The following is a 22,381-nucleotide window of genomic DNA, read 5'->3' as shown; positions in this document are numbered from 1 at the left end:
CTAAGATCAAAGAAAATTGCACCTATTGCGAAGCTCAAAGTTTATTTATTTTACTCAAGGTGAGACATCACAATCGGCTTAAGAAACTCTGTTGTATAAGTTATCTAATTTCACGAGTGAGGGGTGAAGTTTGGATGGCTGATTGTTACAGCTAATGGTTTCAAAGTGATACAACGTATCTAATAAAAATTAAAATGCAACTGCACACATGTACTCGACACGGTCATCGACGACAGCGGAGAGCCCATTTACTGTCTTAAAAAGTGACCTTGCTGTGTAAAGCAACTAAATGTGGTAGGGTATCGGGATCTAATGTCGTCACTCAGTCAAAACTCTCTACAAGATACGCAAGAAAAAGCACAACTTTTAGCTGACCTCTGAGAGACACCAGGCGTTATGCTACGCATCACTGAGCTAATGGTCATTTTTTGGAGCTCTAGTTAGTTGGATCTTTTTTTATCATTGTGCAATCCTTACTTCTTTGCTGGTTAATAAAACCCCGCTTATCTCGTGGACTATTCGTTAGTTTCGGTAGATCTTTCGTGAACGGAACATATCACTCTCCCCGCAAAGATGGTTGTTGAATCGGTGGAAAAGTGCCCAGCGAGCTTCGAGCCGTACCAGTGCACCCTGTCCGATGATCTGCAGAAGCTGGCCAAGGAGCAGCTGGGCGAGGACGAAGCGATCCGGGAGCACTCGCTCGGACAGCTTCGCGACTGGATCGCCAAGCATCCGTACATCCGTAAGTGCCGTACGGATGCCCGATTCTTGCTGCGATTCCTGCGCCACCGAAAGTATTCCGTTCCGAAGGCCCAAGAATCGATTGAACGGTATCTGGTGGTGAGACAGCGACTTCCGGAGTGGTACCAGAAGCTGGATCCCCGTGATGCGACCCTGAAGCAGATGCTCGATGAGCTGGTATTGTCCGTTCTAGGGCATGACGAAAACGGTCGACTGGTCCTTTTGGCCCGAATGGGTCGATTCAACACGGATAACCTTATTCCGATGCACCTGTTCCGGTTCTTAACCATGCTCTCGGAGTACCTGCTCGACAACGACGAATCTCTTCAAGTGGCGGGACTCCGCATCTGGATCGATCACTCCAACACGCCGCTCAAATACTTTGGCCTGTGGGGTATCAACGATCTTAAGGTGTCGATGGAATCGATCTCGAAGCTGATGCCGTTCCGTCTTTACGAAGTACGCTTTGCCGAGCTGGCATCGACTGCGACTTCGCTGATCAACATGGCAATGTCCATGGGCGGTCCGAAGCTGAAGGAAAGAGTAACGGTAAGTTCTAGTTCCTCCCCAAAAAAAGTCCCCCAACTCAACAACTTTCAATCTCTTTCCACAAACAATCACAATACAGTTCTACTCGACCGTGGAGGAGTCCAAGCCGCACTTTGAGGAGAAGCTGTGGATCAAGGAGTACGGTGGCTCGCTGGACGCGGCTGAGCTGAACCGAAAGCTGGGTGAGCAGCTGGAGAAGGCCAGAGACGAGCTGCTGGCCCTGGACGAGATGGAGATCGATGTCGAGCACTATTCGGCACTGTGGAAGCTGGACCTGAACTCGGGCGAAATCGACGGAGGAATCGCCGGAAACTTCCGCAAGCTGGAGGTGGATTAACGTCGTACAAGGAGTGACGAACGTGACTTAATTGTTATTGTTTTTTTGTTGCTAGATGCTTTAGTTTTGTAAGTGCACTATCATGCTGAATAAAATTACGTGTGGCACGCTGTTTAATTAGGTGTTGTATTTTTAATGAGCTAAACCGAGCAGTATATAGAGATACCCATCAGTTTCTTGCCAGGTTTAGCCTAACTGAGCATGTGCTATTCAAGTAACAACTTGACAACTGACAATCCGTATTGTCCCGGAACCGGTTTAACCCCCAGAGGGAAATTTTATAGTGGTCAGATAGAGGACAAAAAAATCCAAGTGTGAAATTTGAAATTTTCGCTTTTCGTTCTGAGAATTTCTGTACCATCCTGGGTCAGAATGTTTCGCTTTTGTTGCTTTTTGTTTTTCAAATTTTGGGTTAAACCGGTTCCGGGACAATCCGGATTGTTTAACGTATTTGTTCCGAAACAGTATTTCTGGTCCAAAAATGTCAATAAAAAAGATGAAATCAATGTATTTTTTGAACAAATATTGTTGAAACTTGTTCAAGACCTTTACAACACAAAATAGCAATTTTATTAAAAATAGTTGCTTATTAACTAATGTTTTGATAAGTTTAACTTAAAAAACAAAATTTTAACCGATTACCGACTTATTAAACAAAGTTATCAGAAGTTCAAAGTTGATCCGAACTGGCTAGAGGTACTTGTATTTGACACAGAAACAACATTTCATAAAAGAATTCACTTAAATCGATCAGATTTTGTACTTTTATTAGGGGTACGGACAATTATTTGACCTCTTTTGTTAATTTTTTTCAGTAAACTATTTTTGTATTTTTTAGAATAAGTTTCATTACAAATCCAATGAGTGGATCTTGAAGAGGACATAAAACTTGGTACTTTAGTCGAATTTTATGAACTTTTACATCACAAAAAGTTTCCGTACGGGGGGGTACGGACAAATATTTGATTCACTGTACTTACGAAAACCCAATTTTAAAAATGCCTGAGATTGTTCATCTACACGCCCTTCAGGTACAGTCATCCCTCATATTCGGAACAGTTTACAGATCGGCCAATGTTCAAAAAATCATAGGAAATCGATAATTGAACATAATGATTTGCTTTTGAGCAGTTCTCTAGGATTTCGGTCATTCGATTTTTTTTTGTATTTTTTAATCCGACTGAAACTTTTTTGGTGCCTTCGGTATGCCCAAAGAAGCCATTTTGCATCATTAGTTTGTCCATATAATTTTCCATACAAATTTGGTAGCTGTCCATACAAAAATGATGTATGAAAATTCAAAAATCTGTATCTTTTGAAGGATTTTTTTGATAGATTTGGTGTCTACGCCAAAGTTGTAGGTAATACGAACTACACTGGAAAAAATGATACACGGTAAAAAAAATTTGGTGATTTTTTATTTAACTTTTAATCACTTAAAACTTGATTTGCTAAAACACACTATTTTTATTTTTTTTGATATGTTTTAGAGGACATAAAATGCCAACTTTTCAGAAATTTCCAGGTTGTGCAAAAAATCATTGACCGAGTTATGAATTTTTTAATCAATACTGATTTTTTCAATAATTCAATAATAATTTGTCAATAGCAAACAAAATAAATCTTTTCTGGTGACCCTACTATTTTTGGGACCTTTATTTTTACATTCTCTTGCTATTTCACTAGTAGTACTTTTTAAACAACTACAGTACTTGTTCGGTAACTGGGCTGACAACGTAGCCCAGTTTCCGAATGCTGCTCGCTAACTGGGCTGAACGAAAAACTACGAGGGGACCACCGATGCATATTTTTTTCCTGATGTTACTTGAAATTTGTAAAATGCTTGAAAAAAGTTTTTTTAGTTGTTCAACGTGAATTTTGCATCTACCAACCCCTCGGTCATTTCGGATTATTTGGTTTTTTGACGTTTGTCTGCTTTTTAACTGGGCTACGGCCCAATTATCGAACGCCCAGTTAAAAAGCAGCCCAGTTAAACAACGCCCAGTTACCGAACAACTACTGTAATTGCATTTCAAGACTGTTTTATTCGGAACAGCAAAACACGGTCTCCAAATTGCCTGTTCCATAATTGTGGGATGTTTTTGTACCTTCTACAATTGTGGAACACCTGAATTTAACTGATATTTTAACAAAAAAAAAGTTATCAGACCATTCATAAACCATTACTAAGCTTGAGTTTTATTGGTACCAGTGTGTGAAGTCATTATTTTGTAGAAAATGTGTACTTCTGCAGAGAACCAAAGTTTGTTTACATCCGTAAGAAAAAAGTGTTCCGAATTTGTGGATTCAAGGGTTAATGTTTTTCTTTGAAAATTTCATATAAAAAAAAAACAGTCGATCAATACATCAATCGAAAGATCTCAAGAAAAGCTTTCATATGAAGGTGAAAGAGTAATTCTCTACGAAATCGGTCTTTTTTCTTCAATTTTAATTTTTGTATTTTTTAATCCGACTGAAACTTTTGTGGTGCTTTCGTTATGCCCAAAGAAGCCATTTTGCATCATTAGTTTGTCCATATAATTTTCCATACAAATTTGGCAGCTGTCCATACAAAAATGATGTATGAAAATTCAAAAATCTGTATCTTTTGAAGGAATTTTTTGATCGATTTGGTGTCTTCGGCAAAGTTGTAGGTATGGATACGGACTACACTGGAAAAAAATGATACACGGTGAAAAAAAATTGGTGATTTTCATTTAACTTTTTATCACTAAAACTTGATTTGCAAAAAAACACTATTTTTATTTTTTTATTTTTTGATATGTTTTAGAGGACATGCCAACTTTTCAGAAATTTCCAGGTTGTGCAAAAAATCATTGACCGAGTTATGAATTTTTTAATCAATACTGATTTTTTCAAAAAATCGAAATATTGGTCGCAAATTTTTTTGAACTTCATTTTTCGATGTAAATTCAAATTTGCAATCAAAAAGTACTTCAGTAAAATTTTGATAAAGTGCACCGTTTTCAAGTTATAGCCATTTTTAGGTGACTTTTTTGAAAATAGTCGCAGTTTTTCATTGTTTAAAATTAGTGCACATGTTTGCACACTTTTGGAAAAAATATTTTTGAAAAGCTGAGAAAATTCTTTATATTTTGCTTCTTCGGACTTTGTTGATACGACCTTTAGTTGCTGAGATATTGCAATGCAAAGGTTTCAAAACAGGAAAATTGATTTTTTCTCAGTCTCACCCAAACAACCCACCATTTTTTAATGTCGATATCTCGACAACTAATGATCCGTTTTTCAATGTTAATATATGAAACATTTGTGAAATTTTCCGATCTTTTCGAAAACAATATTTTCAAAAAATTTAAACCAAGACTAACATTTTAAAAGGGCGTAATATTGAATGTTTGGCCCTTTTGAAATGTTAGTCTTGATTTGAAAATTTTGAAAATATTGTTTTCGAAAAGATCGGAAAATTTCACAAATGTTTCATATATTAACATTGATAAACGGATCATTAGTTGTCGAGATATCGACATTAAAAAATGGTTGGTTGCTTGGGTGAGACTTAGAAAAAATCAATTTTCCTGTTTTGAAACCTTTGCATTGCAATATCTCAGCAACTAAAGGTCGTATCAACAAAGTCCGAAGAAGCAAAATATAAAGAATTTTCTCAGCTTTTCAAAAATATTTTTTCCAAAAGTGTGCAAACATGTGCACTAATTTTAAACAATGAAAAACTGCGACTATTTTCAAAAAAGTCACCTAAAAATGGCTATAACTTGAAAACGGTGCACTTTATCAAAATTTTACTGAAGTACTTTTTGATTGCAAATTTGATTTTACATCGAAAAATGAAGTTCAAAAAAATTTGCGACCAATATTTCGATTTTTTGAAAAAATCAGTATTGATTAAAAAATTCATAACTCGGTCAATGATTTTTTGCACAACCTGGAAATTTCTGAAAAGTTGGCATGTCCTCTAAAACATATCAAAAAATAAAAAAATAAAAATAGTGTTTTTTTGCAAATCAAGTTTTAGTGATAAAAAGTTAAATGAAAATCACCAATTTTTTTTCACCGTGTATCATTTTTTTCCAGTGTAGTCCGTATCCATACCTACAACTTTGCCGAAGACACCAAATCGATCAAAAAATTCCTTCAAAAGATACAGATTTTTGAATTTTCATACATCATTTTTGTATGGACAGCTGCCAAATTTGTATGGAAAATTATATGGACAAACTAATGATGCAAAATGGCTTCTTTGGGCATAACGAATGCACCAAAAAAGTTTCAGTCGGATTAAAAATACAAAAATTAAAATTGAAGAAAAAAGACCGATTTCGTAGAGAATTACTCTTTCACCTTCATATGAAAGCTTTTCTTGAGATCTTTCGATTGATGTATTGATCGACTGTTTTTTTTTTATATGAAATTTTCAAAGAAAAACATTAACCCTTGAAATCCACAAATTCGGAACACTTTTTTCTTACGGATGTAAACAAACTTTGGATCTCTGCAGAAGTACACATTTTCTACAAAATAATGACTTCACACACTGGTACCAATAAAACTCAAGCTTAGTAATGGTTTATGAATGGTCTGATAACTTTTTTTTGTTAAAATATCAGTTAAATTCAGGTGTTCCACAATTGTAGAAGGTACAAAAACATCCCACAATTATGGAACAGGCAATTTGGAGACCGTGTTTTGCTGTTCCGAATAAAACAGTCTTGAAATGCAATTACAGTAGTTGTTCGGTAACTGGGCGTTGTTTAACTGGGCTGCTTTTTAACTGGGCGTTCGATAATTGGGCCGTAGCCCAGTTAAAAAGCAGACAAACGTCAAAAAACCAAATAATCCGAAATGACCGAGGGGTTGGTAGATGCAAAATTCACGTTGAACAACTAAAAAAACTTTTTTCAAGCATTTTACAAATTTCAAGTAACATCAGGAAAAAAATATGCATCGGTGGTCCCCTCGTAGTTTTTCGTTCAGCCCAGTTAGCGAGCAGCATTCGGAAACTGGGCTACGTTGTCAGCCCAGTTACCGAACAAGTACTGTAGTTGTTTAAAAAGTACTACTAGTGAAATAGCAAGAGAATGTAAAAATAAAGGTCCCAAAAATAGTAGGGTCACCAGAAAAGATTTATTTTGTTTGCTATTGACAAATTATTACAAAAGTGTTCCGAATTTGTGGGTGTTCCGAATATGTGGGATGCCTGTACCCTAAACTAAAAATAAAGGAAATTTTGTTTCAATTTGGAGAAAAACGAAAATTAGTGTGGGAGGTCTCGGTAGCTCTTACGGTTTTTTGAAAACACACCCGAGATATGTAAAGGTTAATGTTAACATTCCATAGGTCGTCTTCCCTAAGGTGTCATAATAAGGTCCAGCTTGTGACCTTCACTTTACTAAGAAATCCAGAAGGGAAAAGATCACCAGTTGTGTTGGTTCGAGCCGGGATTTGAACCACTAGGCTATACATGACTCGGCCTTGTTAAAAAGTTTGTCAAGCTTGCCAACCCAAACGACTTTGTCGAAGATAATATTTTTAAAAACATCAAATCATCGTTCCTGACCTTAACGGATCAATAATAAGGCGATAAGGATCATCACTAGGGCTAGTGATTTTTCGCGATTTCACGGAAGCCGCGTAATCCGTGAAATTTGCCCCTGGCCGTGAAATTAAGTACATACCGTGAAATTTTAAATTATTATTAGAAAAATTGATTTTTTTTAAATCGCACAGGCAAATTGAGAACAGAATTGTGTTCATTACAATATTCTTCGATGTACAAATAATTCATTGCAAATTTCAGGGAACATTCCTTGAATTCGGCAAATTCCAAAAGAATGTTAAAGAAATTTATTCAAAACTACAGTAAAAGAAAAAAAATGAGTTGTATTATTATTAAATCCTTGTAAAATTAATTAAAATATGGATGAGCAAGTTGCATATTACGTGAGATAAATGAGAAAAAGATTTTTTTTATGTTTTGATTACAAATGAAGTTTTTTCGTCAATTGGTTTCAAATACAATACATACTGAAATAGCATTTTGTATGGTAACATAATTTTCTGGAATTTATTAATAAATGTAAAAAATACTACAAATGACATTAGCCTGACTTTGGCTGAAATTTATGAAAATAATCAAAATTTTTATAATATTTATTATGCTGACTACTTTTAAGATTTGCTTCGTTTTAGAGATATTTGAGCAAAACCAATTTCTTAAATTTCAGTTAAATTTAAAAAGCTGAATAAAAATTCAGCTTACGAAAATTCTGCATAGTTTCAAAAAAATTGTGGAGCCAAAATATTTTTTTCGTAAATAAATATATTTTTATTTATATCTTGAACAACTGCATACTTTTTCAGACACTTTGCTGTTCATAATTATACCTAAACAGAACATTTTTATGTTTATTTTATGCAGATTTTAGAGTGCCGTGAAATTGCCGTGAAATGGTTTCAGAAACTAACACGCCGCGTAATTTCGATTTTTTTTGCCGTGAAAAATCACTAGCCCTACTCATCACATCCGACATCAAGACCAGTTTCACGGCCAGCTTACAATCCGACTCAAGGAAAGTTTGATAGGTACAGATCGTCACAACAACAAATCAAACGCTGCGTTGCACTTTACGACTTGATTCACGGCGAACAATGTAATTAGAGCTGTGTGCATGGGATTAGGAAGCACTGGCGCTGAGAGATTAACCGGTTGGCAATGGCCGCGCTGGTTGCCCTCGATGGATGCACAACAATTCTAGGTTAAACACTTGGCTGTGCAAAAAGGTTCTCAGTTGTCTACGGGAGTCACGAACGCGCGGTCGTGTTGTTCTAATTGTTTTGTGAGCTTTCTGCAATTAAACCCTATACGATGAGCACGTACAAGTTTACCCTGTCCGAACAGTTTCGGACGCTGGCTAAGGAAGAACTTCGCGAGGCAGACGACGCAGTTCGTTTGGATGCAATCAACCAGTTGCGGGATTGGATCGTCAAGAACCCCGCGATCAAGCATTGCAGAACCGATGACGTCTTTCTGCTCAAATTTCTACGGTTTCGCAAGTTTGCCGTACACCAGGCTGGAGAGTCCATCGAGCGATATCTGGCCGCCAGGCAGAAGATGCCCCAATGGTTCCAAGGTACAGATCCGAACGCGGACCCGCTGGCCTCAATCATGGACGATTGCCCCATCACCGTCCTGGGACGTGACGACGCAGGTCGAACCGTAATCTTCATCCGGGTGGCCAGTTACGACGCCGAAACGCTCACCCAGGACTCGATCATGCGATACGTTATGATGATGCTGGACACGCTCACCGAACAGGAAGAGGTGCAAATCGGGGGCGTCCGGATCTGGATGGACTGTACCGGGATCAGCATGAAGTTCGTGTCCCTGTTTCACCTGTCCGAGTACGCGACGATGATCGATCTGATGACGAAAACCATGCCGATTCGGATTCGGCAGATTCACTCGGTGAAGCTGCCCAAGTTTGCCGTTTCGTTGGCAAACTTCGCGCTAACCTTCACCAGTCAGAAGCTGAAGGAGCGCATTGTGGTAAGGCGGCTTTGATTAGTGCATCAGGGTGTAGGCACGTAGAGAGTCGCTGGTTTGAGAATTAATTAACGCGTAGAGCAATTACACGCATTGTAACCGTGCATATATTGCGCACTTAACTGAGTTGTAACGATTTGAGTTTTTGTTTTATCAGAGATTTTTATACACAAATTCCGACTCGCATCAAATGGTTGAATACAAAAAAGCAATACTTCTGAAAAATTCAAAATCTAAACTCATTTAATTTTTTGAAAACTCGAAAAATCGTTGAATTATGGGAATTATACCCATTCTCGGCCCATTTCTTTTATCGGCTTATCACAACTTTGAACATAAGTAGCTAATTATTATAGCTTTCATAAATTATGTTTGACTATTGAGCAGTTCTCTAGGATTTCGGTCATTCGATTTTTTTTTTGTATTTTTTAATCCGACTGAAACTTTTTTGATGGCTTCGGTATGCCCAAAGAAGCCATTTTGCATCATTAGTTTGTCCATAAAATTTTCCATACAAATTTGGCAGCTGTCCATACAAAAATGATGTATGAAAATTCAAAAATCTGTATCTTTTGAAGGAATTTTTTGATCGATTTGGTGTCTTCGGCAAAGTTGTAGGTATGGATACAGACTACACTGAAAATACACTGAAAATGATACACTGTAAAAAAAATTTGGTGATTTTTGACAAAGAACTTTGTCCTAAGGGCTCTATTCTGGTGAGGTGTCAATCCAGAAAAACGAAAAATGTCGTGCGTTACGAAAATGTTGCATGCTTGGTACTGGGGAAGGGGTCTGCAACGCAACAAGGCACTGTTGCGTGGAATTTTCCACACAGTTGCAACAAAAAGCGAATGATGAGGCCAATATAAACCCAGCTCAATCAGCCCAGGGAAATCATTCTATCGTTGGACGCCGAGGAGTAAACAACAACCTGGACCTGGAAGCAGATGGCCTGGAGGTCCAGAAGCAGTTGGCCGAAAAGCAGCTGGCCTGGAGCAAGGAGCAGCCCAAGCGGAGGCAGGCCAGCCGGAATATTCTGGCCACAAGACCCGGAGTGGCCAGAACCCTCAGGGGTGTTCCGATGGAAGGCCATATGAGATTGGACAATATGGATATCAAATTTCTTGGATTTTGATACTGGTGATGAAAATGGCCATTTTGCCAGTATTGGCCACAACCTGGAGTGGCCGGTGCCTCCAGGGAGGTTGTCACGGGTGGACATTCAACGAACTAAACGATTTTGGGCAATATGGGTATCAAACATCTTGGTTTTTGGTACTGGTATTTTAAATGGCAATTTTGACAGTATTGGCCACAACCTGGTGTGGCCGGTTCCCTCAGGGAAGGTTCTCTCGGGAGGACATTTACCGAACCATACGATTTTTGGCAATATGGGTATCCAAATTCATGTTTTTCAATACTGGTAATGAAACAGACCATTTTGACAGTATTGGCCACAACCTGGAGTGACCGGTGCCCTCAGGAAGGTTCTCCCGTTCTTTACCTGAACAATACGGGTATCAAAATTCATGGCTTTTAATACTGGAAATAATAATGGCCATTTTGATAGTGTTGGCCACAACCTGGAGTGGCCAGTGCCCTCAGGGCGGTTCTCCCGGGAGGGCATTTACCAAACCATACGATTTAGGAGCAATTGTTCAAGGCCAACTGAGATCGTTTGACGTTTGACACTTGCAAGCGAAAATTAATAATATTCGTTCAATTTTTTGAAAATGAAAATTTTGGGGGAAATATTAAAATGAATTTAAACGCCAAGCTTCAAAAGCTTTAAAAATGCACCAAAAGCATTGCATGAATCATTTGAAACAATAACTCTTTCGTGAATTTTTCGTTGGCCCTGAAAAGCGCCATTTTGTTCAATTGCAGCAGAAGTTGATTCTTGTGGCCATCTTCTCGAGCGTCCATCCAAGTAGGCCTTGTTTTTCTCCTTCGACGTCGTTTTGGCAGCAATTTCACGCACACGCTGGCGTGTTTCTTCTTCTCGGAGCTTGCTCTTGATTTCCTCCAGTCGTTGTTTTTTTTTTTCGCTGCTGCTGCTGCTGCTACGATGTTGTCGGTTCGAACGATGACGATGGAATGAAAATCGTTGGCAAAAATGCTGCCTTCACGACTCCACGGCAAAACAAAACAGCCAATCAGAGAGCGGAAAGATTTTTTGCGTGGGTCAAAGCACGCGCTTGCTTGTTCAAGGCCAATTGCGATACGTTTGAATTTAAACTCCAAGCGTCAAAATGCACCAAAAGCAGTGCATGAATAATTTGAAACAATAACTCTATCGTGAATTTTTCGTTGGCCCTGAAAAGCGCCATTTTGTTAAATTGCAGCAGAAGTTGATTCTTGTGGCCATTTTCTCGAGCGTCCATCCCAGTAGGCCTTGTTTTTCTCCTTCAACGTCATCTTGGCAGCAATCTCACGCACACGCTGGCGCTGGAGTGCTTCTTCAATATGGGTATCAAAATTCATGATTTTCAATACTGGTAATTGGTAATGCAAATGGCCATTTTGACAGTATTGGCCACAACCTGGAGTGGCCGGTGCCCTCAGGGAGGTTATCCCAGGAGGACATTTACCGAACCATACGGTTTTGGGCAATATTGGTATCAATATTCATGGTTTTTGATATTGGTAATGAAAATGGCAATTTAGAAAAAGTTGGCCAAAAGCTGCAGTGGCCGGTGCCCTAAAGGATAGTTTTCCCGGGAAGGCATCTATTGAACCAACGAGTTTTGGCACTATGGGTATCACAACTCATGGTTTACAATACTGGCCATTTCGAAAAAGGTGACAATAATCTGGAGAGGCCGCTACCTCACGATTGTTCCAATTGGGTCCTAAAATGAAGCTTAGATTGCTGATATTATTGTTTACAGCGATAAAGCTTATTTTTCTGAGTACAATGACCCTATGTACGACCACAAAGAGTTTAAAATGGATTGTTAAATCAATTTTGAAAAATTAACCTCGCGATCCTTCTTGACAGAAAAGTTCCTACTTGACAGCTCGTTCCAAGGGGACCATAGTTGATCCATCGAAAAAATGTTGTCTTGCCAATATTTTTTTTGCGGTAAAAAGAAAAAAAAGTGAGCAGAAATGGTTTTTAATCGTGTTTTCTACCGCTGTACATAAAAAAATTCATAGGGCTTTAGTACCCAATTGGGGGACAAACATCAAACCATAGAGATATCATGGTTTTTTATTCGGAGCTTAAAGAGAATTTGAGCGAAAAACTAAATCCAATAATGTTTTGATTTTATCTGACGCATAATTTAACAAAATGGCTTAATTTTAAAAGCTTTTCTGCTAAGTTCTTTGTCATACTGGTCATGTGTAACATAACCACCTGCACCTTTTTTATTTAACTTTTTATCACTTAAACTTGATTTGCAAAAAACACTATTTTTATTTTTTTTATTTTTTGATATGTTTTAGAGGACATAAAATGCCAACTTTCCAGAAATTTCCAGGTTGTGCAAAAAATCTTTGACCGAGTTATGAATGTTTTAATCAATACTGAATTTTTCAAAAAAATCGAAATATTGGTCGCAAAATTTTTCAACTTCATTTTTCGATGTAAAATCAAATTTGCAATCAAAAAGTACTCTAGTGATATTTTGATAAAGTGCACCGTTTTCAAGTTAAATCCATATTTAGGTGACTTTTTTGAAAATAGTCGCAATTTTTCATTTTTTAAAATTAGTGCACATGTTTGCACACTTTTGGAAAAAATATTTTTGAAAAGCTGAGAAAATTCTCTATATTTTGCTTCTTGGGACTTTGTTAATACGACCTTTAGTTGCTGAGATATTGCAATGCAAAGGTTTAAAAACAGGAAAATTGATGTTTTCTAAGTCTCACCCAAACAACCCACCATTTTTCAATGTCGATATCTCAGCAAGTAATGGTCCGATTTTCAATGTTGAAATATGAAACATTTGTGAAATTTTCCGATCTTTTCGAAAACAATATTTTCAAAATTTTCAAATCAAGACTAACATTTCAAAAGGGCCAAAAATTCAATATTACGCCCTTTTAAAATGTTATTCTTGGTTTAAAAATTTTGAAAATATTGTTTTCGAAAAGATCGGAAAATTTCACAAATGTTTCATATTTTAACATTGAAAATCGGACCATTACTTGCTGAGATATCGACAATAAAAAATGGTGGGCTGTTTGGGTGAGACTTAGAAAAGGTCGTATCAACAAAGTCCCAAGAAGCAAAATATAGACAATTTTCTCAGCTTTTCAAAAATATTTTTTCCAAAAGTGTGCAAACATGTGCACTAATTAAAAAAAATGAAAAATTGCGACTATTTTCAAAAAAGTCACCTAAATATGGATTTAACTTGAAAACGGTGCACTTTATCAAAATATCACTAAAGTACTTTTTGATTGCAAATTTAATTTTACATCGAAAAATGAAGCGACCAATATTTCGATTTTTTGAAAAAATCAGTATTGATTAAAAAATTCATAACTCGGTCAAAGATTTTTTGCACAACCTGGAAATTTCTGAAAAGTTGGCATTTTATGTCCTCTAAAACATATCAAAAAATAAAAAAAAATAAAAATAGTGTTTTTTTTTTGCAAATCAAGTTTTAGTGATAAAAAGTTAAATAAAAAATCACCAAATTTTTTTTACAGTGTATCATTTTTTTCAGTGTAGTCTGTATCCATACCTACAACTTTGCCCAAGACACCAAATCGATCAAAAAAATCCTTCAAAAGATACAGATTTTTGAATTTTCATACATCATTTTTGTATGGACAGCTGCCAAATTTGTATGGAAAATTTTATGGACAACTAATAATGCAAAATGGCTTCTTTGGGCATACCGGAGGCACCAAAAAAGTTTCAGTCGGATTAAAAAATACAAAAATTAAAATTGAAGAAAAAAGACCGATTTCGTAGAGAATTGCTCTATTTCAAAGTAATCAATAGCTCATGTAATGTTTGCAAGCAACTTTCCTTTGTTGATTTCTCTGAAAAAAAAGTTTTGTTAGCGGAAAACAGCAAAAGTGACAAGAATAAGTCGGAAAGCTTAGTGTGATAAAAATGGGTATATTTCCCCTACTCAAAAATAGCAAAATCAATACGCCTCGATTCAAACTTTATACAAACTTCAATTCCGGACCGCAGGCTCGCTGGTATCTGTCGCACTCAATCTTGCTCATATTTAAGATTTGGGCTCAATACACCAAATTTAAAAAAATCCAAGAAAACATATATTTCAAAAATCTAATTTTTTATTAAAAATTCAAAAAACATCCAAAAATTAAAAATATTAAAAACTTGACTGATTTAAAAAGTAACAATTCAAACAAAAATGTTATACTTCAAAGAAAATCATAAATTTAAAAACTCAAATAACAAAGTTCTTAATCATCTAAGTATTAAGTACAGTTATCCCACATATTAATAACACTCACACACATGAAACTCTTGTGCGGCAATGTATCAAAAGTAACCATAAAGGGCCATCCATAAACCACGTGGAGAAAGTTTTGCGATTGTGCAATGTCCATGCTCCATACAGAATATGGGACTTTTTATCAAAACCACGCTCCACAAGCTGAATTCTCGATTAAATTTTCAAAAGGCCCTATCTGCATAGGAAACCCATGAGGGATAGGTTGTTTTGAAAATTTAATCTAGAATTGTTGTTCATTGAGCTGTTTTAGAACTCTGGGCAAAATCGGTCAACATTTACTCATTAATACTCGAAGGTGAAGTTTGTATAGGAAAAAATGAAAAATGTATGAAAAACCAAACTTTCTCATGGTTTTGTCTGCAGAGTGTGATAGTTCAAACCAAATATTTCCAAAAGTTATATTTTCATTTATAATTTAATGATTTACCATTTTGTGGAACATACCAAAGCTGAAAAACTCGCTCCTGAAAAGTTATTAGCGATTTTTAAAAGTCATTTTTGTATGAAAAACATTTTTTCATTAACGATTGTCTACACACCATACAATAATGTTTTGTTTTATGTATATGGAAATTGTCCACGAGCGAAGGGTATCCACGTGGCCTCTAGAGCGTCCAATTTTCCGGGGTTACAAATTTCCCGGGAAACGGGAAATTTTCAGCCAATTTCCCGGGAAATCTCGGTAATTCCCGGGAAATTTTAAATTTATTGAAAATTGTAATGATCTTGGTTTTAATTAATATTATGCAACAAAATTGTATAGGACATCAACATTAATGGTTAAATAAGTGTGAAGATCAATTAACACACCCAAACGGCGGTCGCATGATTGTGATGCATGGCGGCATGAAAGTATATCAGAATCTGCATGAAATCTGTCCTCATGCATTTTTTGCGATATAGGGGTATGACATTTTTGCCTGTTACCGACAATTATCGACATTACCGACGACTGTATTGCAGAAAAAAAAATCTTAACAGAACGAGGATTGAACCACCATTTTCTTGGTTGTTGGTCCGACACGCTACCACCGCGCCATGGACGCTTGATGAATTGAGAGGAACAGAGCACCAACACATTCTGCTCTCTTAAGTGTTGCTCGGAAACGCGCCAGCTTTATATGTGTTGGTGAGAGCTGCAGATCGCTGACATGTTTACGACACGGGCAAAAATGAGCTATCGAGAAATTAAAAGTGAGAGTGTGTGCGTGCAACATGGAGTTAAACTTTTCAAAGTGCCATGGTAACCTTCACAGCAACTTCATTGAAAGTTTAACTCCATGTTGCACACACTCTCACTTTTAATTTCTCGATAAGCTTGCTGCAAAAAATGTTACAAAATGTGACATTTTCTGCAGCAAATCCACTGTTGCAGATTTTGAGATAAATTTTTCCTTTGGGTAGGTATTAAACCAATTGGGTACTAAAGCCCTATGTAAATTTTTATGTACAACGGTAAAAAACACGATTAAAAACAATTTCTGATCACTTTTTTTTCATTTTAATGCAAAAAAAAATTGACAGGACAACATTTTTTCGATGGATCAACTATGGTCCCCTTGGAACGAGCTGTCAAGTAAGAGCTTTTCTGTCAAGAAGGACCGCGAGGTTAATTTTTCAAAATTGATTTAAAAATCCATTTTAAACTCTTTGTGGTCGTACAAAGGGTCATTGTGCTCAGAAAAATAAGCTTTATCGCTGTAAACAATAATATCAGCAATCTAAGCTTCATTTTAGGACCCAATTGAATTAATTCTTTTTGCACAAATTCGATTTCCATCTCATTTGATCATGGTAAACAAAAACGTAAAAAATCTCAATTTTAATTTGGAGGTAAGGAGTTAATATTGTTTTGATGAAATAACATCAATCTGTTAAAAACTTACCTAATTGGGTACTAAAGCCCTATGTCAATTTTTATGTACAACGGTAAAAAACACGATTAAAAACCATTTCTGATCACTTTTTTTCATTTTAATGCAAAAAAAAATATTTACAAGACAACATTTTTTCGATGGATCAACTATGGTCCCCTTGGAACGAGCTGTCAAGTAGGAGCTTTTCTGTCAAGAAGGACCGCGAGGTTAATTTTTCCAGATTGATTTAAAAATCCATTTTAAACTCTTTGTGGTCGTACAAAGGGTCATTGTACTCAGAAAAATAAGCTTTATCGCTGTAAACAATAATATCAGCAATCTGAGCTTCATTTTAGGACCCAATTGTAATAATTTAATACTCATTAAGCAAGAACTATTCACAGTTGCTTCAAAAATTAATACTATCGGAATAATTCTGATATCATAATTTCTGGTAATCTGATTAATTATATATAAACCGAACAATACATTTAATTGAACAAAATCATGTTGAGTTTGTTCATTTATTATTTTTTCAGAGCAATGTCAAAAAATAGTTCCAAAAATTTAAGAAAATGTATACTTCCGCTTGAATTTCGGGAATTCCCGGGAAATTTACAAATTTCCCGGGAAACGGGAAATATTTTTTTCGGTAAATCCCGGGAATTCCCGGGATTTTTTTCCCGGGACGGGAAATTGGACGCTCTAACGTGGCCCCATTGTTGAATTGAAAATAACATTTAAAAATCCAAAACAAAAAAGAACTACGAACAGCATCTAATTCCAGCGTGCCTCTAATGTTGCCATACCAGCACTTTGACATTCAATTGATTGATTGAATGCTCAATAAAAGCGTTTTCAACTGAAATCGAGCGATAAGAGAATTATATTAATTCAAACAATTCAGCAACATATTTTTTTTCAATTTTTTTAAAATAAAGGCCGTTGCAAATATTTTTTTTAAGTTTATGTCCCTCGGTTCTGACCAAAGTCGAGGGTGGGGGGCGGCAAATAATAAAAAATATAAAAATTTAAATTAATAGCAACATTCAACATTCGGATGAAAAAAATGTTTTAAAATGCATTTTACACGCGTCCAGTTGCTTTCCAATCATTAGTTTTCAAAATATCGATGCACCAACGGAAATTTTTTTTCGCGAAAAAAAAACTTTTCGTGGAACTGTACAATGGTATTTAATGGAAATTTAATGGAAAGAAGTTCCAATATGTTAAATATGATTATAAACGCAAGAAAATGCATTTTAACTAGTTTTAAATTGATTAAACTTTAATTTTCATTAAAATAACATAAACTTTGAAAAATATTTGCAACGGCCTAACTGCAAAATCAAAAGCAAAAACCAAAAAATTGCAAAAATATACATAATTGAAAACAATAAAAATCTACTCAAAATTAAACTAAATGCTTTCAAAAGTTCAAAAATGAAGATAATAAAAATTTGGTAAGATTCTAAAATCCTATAATTAAATAATTCGAAGGATAAAAATCGAGATGAAATTTTTTTACATATTTATTTTTAGTTTTGAATTTTTCAATAATTCATAAATTTTATTTCCGTCATCAGGGGTGACATAGGGTCTGGGAGGTGAGATTGGGTCTAACAAAAATGCTGAAATTTGTATGACCCTATCTCACCCCCCAGACCCAATGTCACCCCTGATGGCGTACCTAATTTTTTCCGTTTTTTTTATTTTTAATTTTTGTTTTTATTGGCTTGTTGAATTTTTGCCGAGGGTTTGGTGTGGTTGGCTCTCACCGCGGACGAACTCTCACCTCAGTTGGCCTGGGTTCGATCCCAGTCGGCCCCGGTGGTTTTTTTTCGAGACGAGACGGGGAAGTTAATGTTGGTCCCGGCCTAAACCTAGAGGTTAGGTCGTTAGATCAGTCTAGGTGGTGGAGTCGTCTCCCGGGGCAAAAAAAAAATGTTTCGGTAGATACGCTGATTGGCAGTTGGACTAATAATGTAAAGGTCGTCAGTTTGAATCCCAGGGTGCATGGGAGCTTAGAAGGTATAAAGGAAGGTTCTTTGTCTCACCGTTTCAAGCCTTCGGACACCTAGTTTTGAGAAGAAATTTCGCAATAGAGATCGCCGAGATAATGCCGTTGAGCAAACCGAGCTACCGAGGCCGTAAGGTTACGGGTTTCGCCTGTAAGCGGAAAGGTGATGGGTTCGATTCCTGTCGAACCTGGCTCGGGCAAAGTCAGATCCCTTTGAAAGGGTAGATCTGTTCACTGGGAATACGGACCGGTAGGGGATGGATTTCGACTAGTGGCGTGCTGCACAGTAAAAAAATGTGTAAATTTGGAAGGTGTAATTTTGGTAGGTTGAATATTACATATTGTATGATGTAATTTTACCTCAATTTAGACTGAATAAGCGACATTACAACAGAATAGTGATGATCCCAGATGTAATATGACCATAATTTTTTTTCTGTGTGGCTTTCCAATCCAGAAGTCGTGAGTTCAATTCTCGTGCCGGGATGATGAAATTTTACAAATTATTGCCCCATGGCCCTACATATAAAGAAATTCGGCAACTTGGCCACGGAACTATTCCGGAACCGCTTACAGTCAAACAGATTATTGTTATCATTTTTTTTCTACATTTTTCGTCGTTTTTTTCTCCCCCGCACAGTGCCACCACACCACGCTGGACGCCCGCGCGCAAATGCCAGAACCGCTGTGGCCAGAATCGTTCGGCGGAACGGCGCTCAACGTGGACACGCTAAACCGAAAGATGCGCAAACAGCTGGAAGGCAAACGGGAGTGGCTGCTCTCGCTAGATGAGCAGCTGCAGATCGACACCTCGCGGTCCGCGGCCCTGTGGAACAAGAGTGAAACCGATGCCGGCGGCGCTCCGCCAGAAATTGAATCGGGCATGGTGGGAAGTTTCCGCAAGTTGAACGTGGATTGATTGAATAAAGATAGACGTTTAATTGTGTGAATGTTCTTTGTTTTATTAATTATATGAGAAAATACCCAATGTGTTAGTTTAATGTACAGTTGTTGTAGTTGAACCCATTCCCTAGTTATTCTGCTTAATTTCCTGCACGGCGTTGGACTGCGTCAGCGTGTTGTCTTCGTACGTCTCGAGCACGTCCGCCAAATGCTCGTTGTCGCGGGGTTTCTTGAACTGGCGCTTCTTGTTCTGCGCCTTTTTGCGCTTCGGGATGGCCGGCTTTTTCGGACCGTGATCCTGCATCGACCGGATGCCCTGTTTCTCCAGGTACTCGTCGATTTTGGCGTCGTCCATTGCGTCCACGGCGACCGAACGCCACAGCTTCACAAAGTCCTCCTCGACCTGGAAGTTTGCCGACCGGTCGTTGTAGAACAGAACCTTCTTCTTGTCGTTTGGTCGCGTAATGAAGACGATCTCCGAGGCACGGTTCTTCAGCACCTTCTCGCAGTGCGGAAGCGATTCCTGGACGTCGTCCAGCAGGACTCCACCAAGTCCTTTCAGGTCCTGCTGCTTCAGCAGCCGCAGCAAACTCTTGCCATCCTTGATCTTGTACACCGCCTTGAACATGAACCGCCCATCCGGGGTAGCCTCGATCTTTGGATTGTTCTTGAGGGCCTCGCCTTGCAGCCAGGCCTTCACGCTGGAACCGATGTCCAGCTGGTTTGTCTCGTCAAGAATGTCCTCCAACGTGAGCGGATGGTCCTCGCCGTCCTGGTGACGAGATCGCATGTGTTTTACGATTTTGGCCAGCACACCGAATCGGTACTGAGAACTTCCGGACATGGATTTGTAGCTAAAAAGGGAAGAAATCAATTTCCACCTCCAAAACGGAATCATTCGGATCACTTACTTGCTAGCATCCATCTTGGGCGGCGCGTTGGCCGGCCGGGCCTTCTTAACGTCCTTCGGGGCGGCATAGCTGGGCTCGGTGCGGGCTTTCTTCTCCACGCTGAAATCAAGGACTCCCAATTAAATTTTTACATTCTGTAAAAATATTATTAAGCAACTTACGTCGGGGTGGCCATCGCCCGCCGCTTGAAGGCCTCCCGCTCGCGGAGCAGTGCTGGATCCATGATGAGCAAATGGAAAACTCGACGTTTGGTAAACTATCAAAAAAATTGCAAATATTTAAAACAATTTCTTGTAAATAACTTTTCAGAAACTGCTGCTGCCACAGATGCACAAGATTTGCTGCGAAGGGGAAACAACAATGGAATGACACTCGCTAAAGCGAACGTCAAAACAAAAACGACGTTGAGCGCTTGGTAGACCGGTTGACCTGCAGAAGAGTGCATCCGAGCGTGTGAGTTCCGTGAGTGCCAGCAGCGAGGGGCGAGCCAATCCTTAAATTCTCAAATTCTTAAATTCTCAATTAAATTTTCAAAAGGCCCTATCTGCATAGGAAACCCATGAGGGATAGGTTGTTTTGAAAATTTAATCTAGAATTCTTAAATTCTTAAATTCTTAAATTCTTAAATTCTTAAATTCTTAAATTCTTAAATTCTTAAATTCTTAAATTCTTAAATTCTTAAATTCTTAAATTCTTAAATTCTTAAATTCTTAAATTCTTAAATTCTTAAATTCTTAAATTCTTAAATTCTTAAATTCTTAAATTCTTAAATTCTTAAATTCTTAAATTCTTAAATTCTTAAATTCTTAAATTCTTAAATTCTTAAATTCTTAAATTCTTAAATTCTTAAATTCTTAAATTCTTAAATTCTTAAATTCTTAAATTCTTAAATTCTTAAATTCTTAAATTCTTAAATTCTTAAATTCTTAAATTCTTAAATTCTTAAATTCTTAAATTCTTAAATTCTTAAATTCTTAAATTCTTAAATTCTTAAATTCTTAAATTCTTAAATTCTTAAATTCTTAAATTCTTAAATTCTTAAATTCTTAAATTCTTAAATTCTTAAATTCTTAAATTCTTAAATTCTTAAATTCTTAAATTCTTAAATTCTTAAATTCTTAAATTTCTTAAATTCTTAAATTTCTTAAATTCTTAAATTCTTAAATTCTTAAATTCTTAAATTCTTAAATTCTTAAATTCTTAAATTCTTAAATTCTTAAATTCTTAAATTCTTAAATTCTTAAATTCTTAAATTCTTAAATTCTTAAATTCTTAAATTCTTAAATTCTTAAATTCTTAAATTCTTAAATTCTTAAATTCTTAAATTCTTAAATTCTTAAATTCTTAAATTCTTAAATTCTTAAATTCTTAAATTCTTAAATTCTTAAATTCTTAAATTCTTAAATTCTTAAATTCTTAAATTCTTAAATTCTTAAATTCTTAAATTCTTAAATTCTTAAATTCTTAAATTCTTAAATTCTTAAATTCTTAAATTCTTAAATTCTTAAATTCTTAAATTCTTAAATTCTTAAATTCTTAAATTCTTAAATTCTTAAATTCTTAAATTCTTAAATTCTTAAATTCTTAAATTCTTAAATTCTTAAATTCTTAAATTCTTAAATTCTTAAATTCTTAAATTCTTAAATTCTTAAATTCTTAAATTCTTAAATTCTTAAATTCTTAAATTCTTAAATTCTTAAATTCTTAAATTCTTAAATTCTTAAATTCTTAAATTCTTAAATTCTTAAATTCTTAAATTCTTAAATTCTTAAATTCTTAAATTCTTAAATTCTTAAATTCTTAAATTCTTAAATTCTTAAATTCTTAAATTCTTAAATTCTTAAATTCTTAAATTCTTAAATTCTTAAATTCTTAAATTCTTAAATTCTTAAATTCTTAAATTCTTAAATTCTTAAATTCTTAAATTCTTAAATTCTTAAATTCTTAAATTCTTAAATTCTTAAATTCTTAAATTCTTAAATTCTTAAATTCTTAAATTCTTAAATTCTTAAATTCTTAAATTCTTAAATTCTTAAATTCTTAAATTCTTAAATTCTTAAATTCTTAAATT

General features: G+C 36.0%; 3 protein-coding genes across 3 annotated transcripts; 2 read left to right on the top strand and 1 right to left on the bottom strand.

Moving 5' to 3' along the window:
* The first annotated feature begins 139 nt into the window (after window positions 1–139).
* On the top strand, window positions 140–1,744 carry LOC120424807 (uncharacterized). Its single transcript, XM_039589022.2, has 2 exons — window positions 140–1,290; window positions 1,370–1,744. Exons 1-2 carry the CDS (start codon window positions 574–576, stop codon window positions 1,625–1,627), a joined length of 975 nt encoding a protein of 324 aa, XP_039444956.1. The 5' UTR covers window positions 140–573; the 3' UTR covers window positions 1,628–1,744.
* Window positions 1,745–8,395: 6,651 nt separating this feature from the next.
* Window positions 8,396–19,446, top strand: LOC120424805 (retinaldehyde-binding protein 1-like). Its single transcript, XM_039589019.2, has 2 exons — window positions 8,396–9,170; window positions 19,137–19,446. The coding sequence occupies exons 1-2, from the start codon at window positions 8,490–8,492 to the stop codon at window positions 19,413–19,415; spliced, it is 960 nt and encodes a 319-aa protein (XP_039444953.1). The 5' UTR covers window positions 8,396–8,489; the 3' UTR covers window positions 19,416–19,446.
* On the bottom strand, window positions 19,433–20,651 carry LOC120424806 (general transcription factor IIE subunit 2). The gene is made up of 3 exons (XM_039589020.2): window positions 20,472–20,651; window positions 20,311–20,409; window positions 19,433–20,253 (listed from the first exon to the last, which is right to left on the bottom strand). Exons 1-3 carry the CDS (start codon window positions 20,531–20,533, stop codon window positions 19,527–19,529), a joined length of 888 nt encoding a protein of 295 aa, XP_039444954.1. The 5' UTR covers window positions 20,534–20,651; the 3' UTR covers window positions 19,433–19,526.
* Between the last annotated feature and the right edge of the window lie 1,730 nt (window positions 20,652–22,381).

The sequence above is a fragment of the Culex pipiens genome, chromosome 3 (assembly GCF_016801865.2).
Source record: "Culex pipiens pallens isolate TS chromosome 3, TS_CPP_V2, whole genome shotgun sequence".
In the NCBI taxonomy this organism is placed as follows: domain Eukaryota; kingdom Metazoa; phylum Arthropoda; class Insecta; order Diptera; family Culicidae; genus Culex; species Culex pipiens.
The sequence above is the reverse complement of the archived record's forward strand: the minus strand, read 5'-3'. Positions and strand labels throughout refer to the sequence as shown.

Coding starts and splice junctions, on each gene's coding strand:
- LOC120424806 (XM_039589020.2), bottom strand. CDS start 20,533: ATGGATCCAGCACTGCTCCGCGAGCGGGAGGCCTTCAAGCGGCGGGCG. Junction 20,410..20,471: donor CGGGCGATGGCCACCCCGAC/GTAAGTTGCTTA, acceptor CCTTGATTTCAG/CGTGGAGAAGAAAGCCCGCA. Junction 20,254..20,310: donor CCCAAGATGGATGCTAGCAA/GTAAGTGATCCG, acceptor TTCCCTTTTTAG/CTACAAATCCATGTCCGGAA.
- LOC120424805 (XM_039589019.2), top strand. CDS start 8,490: ATGAGCACGTACAAGTTTACCCTGTCCGAACAGTTTCGGACGCTGGCT. Junction 9,171..19,136: donor AGCTGAAGGAGCGCATTGTG/GTAAGGCGGCTT, acceptor TCCCCCGCACAG/TGCCACCACACCACGCTGGA.
- LOC120424807 (XM_039589022.2), top strand. CDS start 574: ATGGTTGTTGAATCGGTGGAAAAGTGCCCAGCGAGCTTCGAGCCGTAC. Junction 1,291..1,369: donor AGCTGAAGGAAAGAGTAACG/GTAAGTTCTAGT, acceptor ATCACAATACAG/TTCTACTCGACCGTGGAGGA.